At 42.3% G+C, this 6,244-nt stretch overlaps 1 protein-coding gene across 1 annotated transcript; it reads right to left on the bottom strand.

The window, feature by feature from the left end:
- Positions 1–1,339: 1,339 nt before the first annotated feature.
- il11a (interleukin 11a) lies at positions 1,340–6,210 on the bottom strand. Its single transcript, XM_028581060.1, has 5 exons — positions 6,145–6,210; positions 5,195–5,352; positions 2,285–2,380; positions 1,988–2,149; positions 1,340–1,762 (listed from the first exon to the last, which is right to left on the bottom strand). The coding sequence occupies exons 1-5, from the start codon at positions 6,149–6,151 to the stop codon at positions 1,583–1,585; spliced, it is 603 nt and encodes a 200-aa protein (XP_028436861.1). The 5' UTR covers positions 6,152–6,210; the 3' UTR covers positions 1,340–1,582.
- Between the last annotated feature and the right edge of the window lie 34 nt (positions 6,211–6,244).

Below are 6,244 nucleotides of genomic sequence, written 5' to 3'. Positions count from 1 at the left end.
AAATAAATAAAATTAAATAAATTACTAACAATCAATAAATAAATAAATACATAAATAACATGGTCATGAATAAGGCCTTTAGGAGAGAGTTTGGGGAATTATGACATGATCATCTTAGTTAAACTGGCAGTTTGCTTTAACAGGAATCTTAAGGCCCGGACACACAGAGCCGACGGCCAAATGTCGGCAGAAACGGCAGTTGGGTTGATCAATTTGGTCTCCCCAAATTGGTCAAAAAAGTGCCTCGGAACACACTAAAGCGACGAGACGTAATATGTCTCCATAACAGCAGGCGGCGCTAATTTGTATTGTCGCCCAAAAATGAAAACCGGCAGCTGATTGGACGAACGCGTCACGTGGGTCTGGTTTCTTCGGAAATTCCAAGGGGGTAAGCCAACCTCCACAAAGCGTAGCTCCTATGCAGCTATTTTGATGCTAACAAGCCATCACCCCCTGTTAGCATCCCATTGACTGCCATTCATTTTGGCGTCAGTTTGACAGCAAATAACTTTACATCTGAAGCGTTTAAAGACTAGTTGTCTATTGTTTATTTCTAAAGAAACATGACAATGTATAAAAGGCTCCATTACCTTGTTATGGCTCCGTAGCAGACGTTTTTGTAAAAATAGGCTAACGATCCACGCGATAGTACAGGAGAAGCTTGCAGGCAGTTTCGACTTACATTAGCTGTTAAAGTTTAATTACTAATGTTAACTAGAATTTTAGTTAGCAATAATTAGCATGTGCCTCCTTACATATACCTACACTCGCTGTCTCTGCAAGATTCAGAATGATTGAGATTTTTCTTGGCACAGCTACCAGAAGATCTACAACTTTCAGACAGGTTGCTCACGTCACATCTACATCGGCAAGCTGTAACGCTCAGCCCTCACCGGAAAAGTGCTTCTAATAGCCTTCACTGGTCTCCGTCCAGAGCAACGGGATCCGTTGGTCCATTTATTTTACTGTCTATGTGAAATTCAAAGACAGACGGCGGCTTGTTCAGAATACGATCTCATATTGTACTAAAATAGTTTACCGAAACGTGTTTCTGAAAACATTTTAAGCGAGAAATATGCTATGCAGTTGCTGGATCTGTCTTCATTTCAGATCAACAAAGGTCAGTTTAAAAGATTTTCGTCAGATTTTGAGAGACTCTAGTCACGCTCATTCCGCTCCCTGTTTGCAGGTTAGCACTCTACCAATCAGATGGGTCATTTGAGTCTGACTGCCGGCAGTGCCCGCCCCGCAGGCCGACGGCCCCTCGGACGGACGACGGCACGGAACATACCGAACAGACTCGAGTCACTGACCTCGCCAGACTGTCCAACGGCCGATTATCGGCTCTGTGTGTCCGGGCCTTTAACTGGCTGGAGTATAGCTCATCTTTATTGGCTCTGATGGAAACACATTCTTCAACACACATGTCATTAGTTGACGTTTGGGCCTTTTAAGGGATGCTGTTGACTACAGTGCACACTGACATGGTCCTAATTCCCCTTTGGCTGAGGCGGATTCCATGTGTCCTCACTGGCTCTGCAGCCATGTAGTTGAGAGGAACTGAATGAATGGGTTTTGATCGTCATTGTACTGCAGAGACTTTGGGCTTGAGGCTGATGAATGCTCTGTATGCCCAATCACAGAAGAGCTTGAAGTGTTGAAGAAGCTCATGACTGGACTGTAAGACATCAAACTGATAGGGGAGGTGAGGGGGGAGGGAGGGGGTTGCCTGAGTCAGCCTTGGTGCTTCAACTCTCAACATCTGTAGGTGAGAAGACAGGCAGACAAACAGATTAGAAAAACAATTCATTTATTACACAGTACAGTTATAAGTGTTATATATTTAATATATAATATATATATATATATATATATATATATATATATATATATATATATATATATATTAGAAAATGACACGATTTCCTGCTTAAACTTAAATTTACAACTGAAGACAACTGAGTATCAAAAGGGGAACGCTCTTTACCTGACGGTGCAGCAGATTGATAAGAGATTTCATTTCTCTGATCATCTCTACCAGCTTGGGCAGCGCAGGGTGGTGGTGCTTCTTTGAGACCTTGTTCAGCCACTCAAAGTGGTGCTCATACAGCTTCAGGTCAGCATGCAGCTGAGAGAGTGTGGGCTTCAGCTGGAAACAACACAGACATACTTTGAGAATTTGCATGGGTGTGGCAAGATGTAACTGTGTGGATAGAAACCCCTCGCCATTCACGAGTATGCAATGCACACACACGCACACACAAATACATTATCAGAGCATTACCTCAAGATTGTTGAGGTCATTGGCTGATCTGTTGCTCATTTCTGGCAGAGACCTGAACCTGTGGGGCTCCACGTCTGAGTCAAATGCATGCTCCCTCTGAAAGAGAAAACAAGACAGAGCAGCCCATTAGTAATTTGCATCAGCGCAATTGTACTCATCCTGAGACAAGTCACGGCAACATGAGGAAAGTATTAGTCTAGCACCTCGATTAAATGACTGTTTTCTGTGCTTAGAGACAGTAGCTCTCACTGAGGGGAGTGTGGTTGATCGGGTCAGTGTGAGTTCACCCACATTCAGCCTCCCCAAATGTCAACAATAAGACCAAATGACCTGAACCCACAGGATGTTTTCTATAGTGAGCGAGGATAACAACATATCCAGTGACTAAGAAATCTCCAAGTGGGACAGACAACACAGGGCTGTAGGGAAACTCCAGGGTCACAGCTATAAAAAGAGAGAATGACGCAGTACCACTGCCCAGCTAGAGTTGTGTTGTAAACTTCGTCCAGACAGCAGGTGTAATGCTCATCGTGGCCACCAGAGGGGGATAAACAACCTGACAGGTACCTTACAAAGGCAGCTGTGCTCATCGGTAGTACAATTGGTATTAAACATGTACTCCAGATTCAGTAATGAATGCAAATAAACGGAGATGACTGATGTGGCATGCGTCATTTCCAATCAGCAGAGGAACACAACAACATTAGGATGATGAGTGCTGAGAAATGTTTTGTGTAAACAGGTAGTGTGTGCTTAATGCTTCCTTAACCTGTTATGCAGTGTTTTTCTTGGCCTACTGTGTGCCTCCAGTTGTTTGTGTTGATGTTTTTAGTGATGAATGTGCCGCATTGTCTCGCATGTCTCTCCATCAGCCTTTTGTACGAGCTCACTTATGTTTGTGGTCCAATGTTTTGTCTCCGTTGCTGTTGTCCCCTTCCATCCCTCGCTTCCCTACCCTCTCCTCTCCCCCCTCCCTCTCTCTGTCTCATACCAGGTGCACAAGCACATGCAACATCTCGTGCACATGTGCATGCATGCACACACATACACCACTGGCTTGTCATCTAGTTGGCTCTCTGATCTCTTCATCTCTTGTGGTTTTTGCTCCATCTTTCTCAGCCTATAATTCTCCCTCTTATCCTCCTTTTCTCGCTCTCTCCATCACAGATCATGACCTCACCCGACAGAACTAAGCATCCAACCTTTTTCTTCCTGAATGCAAATACTGGAATGTGATAAATCTTTTTGATTTTTATCAAGTCACTTTGCTGTGGCGACCGAAAGCAAAACACTAAACACTGCACCTACACAACCATGACTATTTACAGAACCATCAATGCACACACACACACACAGCGCCACAAAAATGCATACACACAAATGCATGCACACATATACACATTTGCACCCATACTGTATGCATGCACACACACAGACTCACTCACACACACACATGCGCACACAGTTACGTTGGAAAACTTATATAGACCTATGTCTACACACACATTTCTGTCTTTAAAGAATCAGTTTCATTGCTTTTTTTGCAGGGACTTTCCATGGATTCCCGTTCTATTTATCTTTCCTAACTTTGTGCTCTCTTTAGTGGATTCCACACAATGAGGAAAATATTTAAAATAAATCTTCCATGTTACTGAACACTGTCTAATACTGTCCCCATCACCCTTTGATAATGCTGGTTTGTTCACATCTGGACCCCAGGTTACAGACCTCTGCTACACAATGGTCTGTGACATTGTTTTAAAACAACAAACCCACACACACATACAGAACACACACCCACACTTTCTGAACACTTCAGAAAGTGTGGGTGAGGCTGTGGGTCAGCCAAGACTAGAGAGAGTATGTGGCTATTTTTGATTTTATCCCCTGAACAAAAGAGTTTAACGATTTGCATGAAACAAAAATAGAATCTAGATCAGTCATGTGTAACTAAAGATCCACAGATATGATGCCTCTTTCTTTTCACCTGTTAAAACACTGTGTTGATACACAATCATCAGCTGGAGCAAAATCTTGGACGAGTTCCTCAAATCTGATTTTCCTACCCACTTGACTGTCAACAAAATAAAGTTTTGAGCCAGTGTTGTCAGTAGAGTGCACATTTCATAAGAGAAAAAAAACTCTTCCAGCTCCATCCTCACTTCCACAGTCTAGCCGCAGAACATAAACATGTTTCTATGTAAACAGGCAAGTGATATACTTTGCTGTCATGTCATAGATGGTATGCTTAGCAGTTCAGCTTTAGTTGGATGCAGGTAAAGTGTTGATATGTAGTCCTAAATTAGTCTGGATGGGAGAACATGTTCCTAGAACTTAATGTTTGGTTTCTCTATCACCTGACCACATCGTGTATCTTGTGTATCCATCACTGTAAATGTGTGTTTATTCTCCTGAATTCCATAAAACTTTACATTCATTTAATTTCACTGGACTGCATAAAGGCACAAGCCTGGCCACCAATCTTCCTTCTACCGCCACCAGTCAAGTGACCAGGCAGACCAAGAGGTTGCTGAGTCAGACCTCTCCGGTCCAGTGTGGATTAAAAGTGAGATCACTCAGTCAAATCTCCCCTAAAGCTTTTTGCTACTTAAGCATGCAGATGGACTTCAGCCAGTCTGAAAGCAGCTTAAGTTAAACTGAAGTCCTGAGCAAAACTATTGTACAGTGCATGGTGCAAAGTTAGTGCTACTTGAAGTGTGTTGATACCTAAACTGAAAGGTAACATTAAGACCAAAATCCAATTAGGGAAAGATCAGTCAAGACAGGCTGTGCATCCTCTTCGACCCTCACACTAACAATTCAGTTAGCAAAGGATAGTCAGGGCCTCATTAGCCTTTCCTCCAATCAATAGCTGAGATTGGCAATCACCATGACGACATCTTCACTTACCAGCAGTTCTTGGGTGAGCTTCATTAGATTTTTGGTCTGATTGGACAGTTTGTCCATGTCAGTGGGCCGCCGCTGTGGTACTGGAGAGGCAGACGTGAACACGGGCAGCTGGGCCAATAGCAGCGAGAAGAGGAGCGACGAGGAGGAGTCCAGCAGCACTGTAGGGTTAGAACAAAACGGAAGCAATTAATGGAGAGGCGCTGTCATCTCGCCATAATGATAATGACCTCAGGCCACGGCTGTCAGCTCCAGGGGGAAGATATTGCACCATAATATAAACAATAGCTCCAGACTTGGCAGAGGAATCCTCAAGAGCTTCAGTGTCAGAATCATGTTTTCACAGGCTGAATGCAAATCATTAAATCATTAAAAAAACCAGGCTTTGACACTGAATATCAGCATCACTCTTTTACCATAAGCAACTGCAATGAATGCTGCTGATTGTCACACCTGCAACTGGATAGGTACGTGAGTTGGTGGTATAAATTATATAGACCCAGCCAAGTCAACTCTCTAACAGTAAGCTCATTCATTCTTTTCCTTTCAAGTTCAAATACAAGGTAGACTAAGTATTAAAAGGGAGCCACAGTGGTGTTGAAATGATGAATGCTTGATAATTACAGGTGAACCACAATAATCACAGCCAAAATAACACTGCAGGAGCATTTGAGCTCCCTGCCATGTAGTGTAACTTTTACAGTGTAGGGATCACCAAAGAATAGGCCTACAGTTGTCAAGTCATAAGTAAGTCAATTGTTTAGAATTTAATCCATGAATAAATAATTTAATTTAGCCTATATAGGAAGGACAGAATAGGTGTTTACAGTCACATAAACGTTATAGACCCATAGTTTAAATATAGCGTTTGAAAATAAAATAAAACTTTAGAAGAAATGATAATTAACAACTAAAGCAAGTATGAATGAAAACACACTCGTACAAACACTTACATTTCATATTTGGTTCGGATCCAAGGGATGGGTAAACCAGCAAACAGATAAATAAATAAATAGAAAATAAATAAATAAATTGAACTCCGGAAATTGTCAC

Source organism: Perca flavescens, chromosome 6, assembly GCF_004354835.1.
Source record: "Perca flavescens isolate YP-PL-M2 chromosome 6, PFLA_1.0, whole genome shotgun sequence".
NCBI classification, from domain to species: Eukaryota; Metazoa; Chordata; class Actinopteri; order Perciformes; family Percidae; genus Perca; species Perca flavescens.
This window is presented reverse-complemented; position numbering and strand designations above follow the sequence as displayed.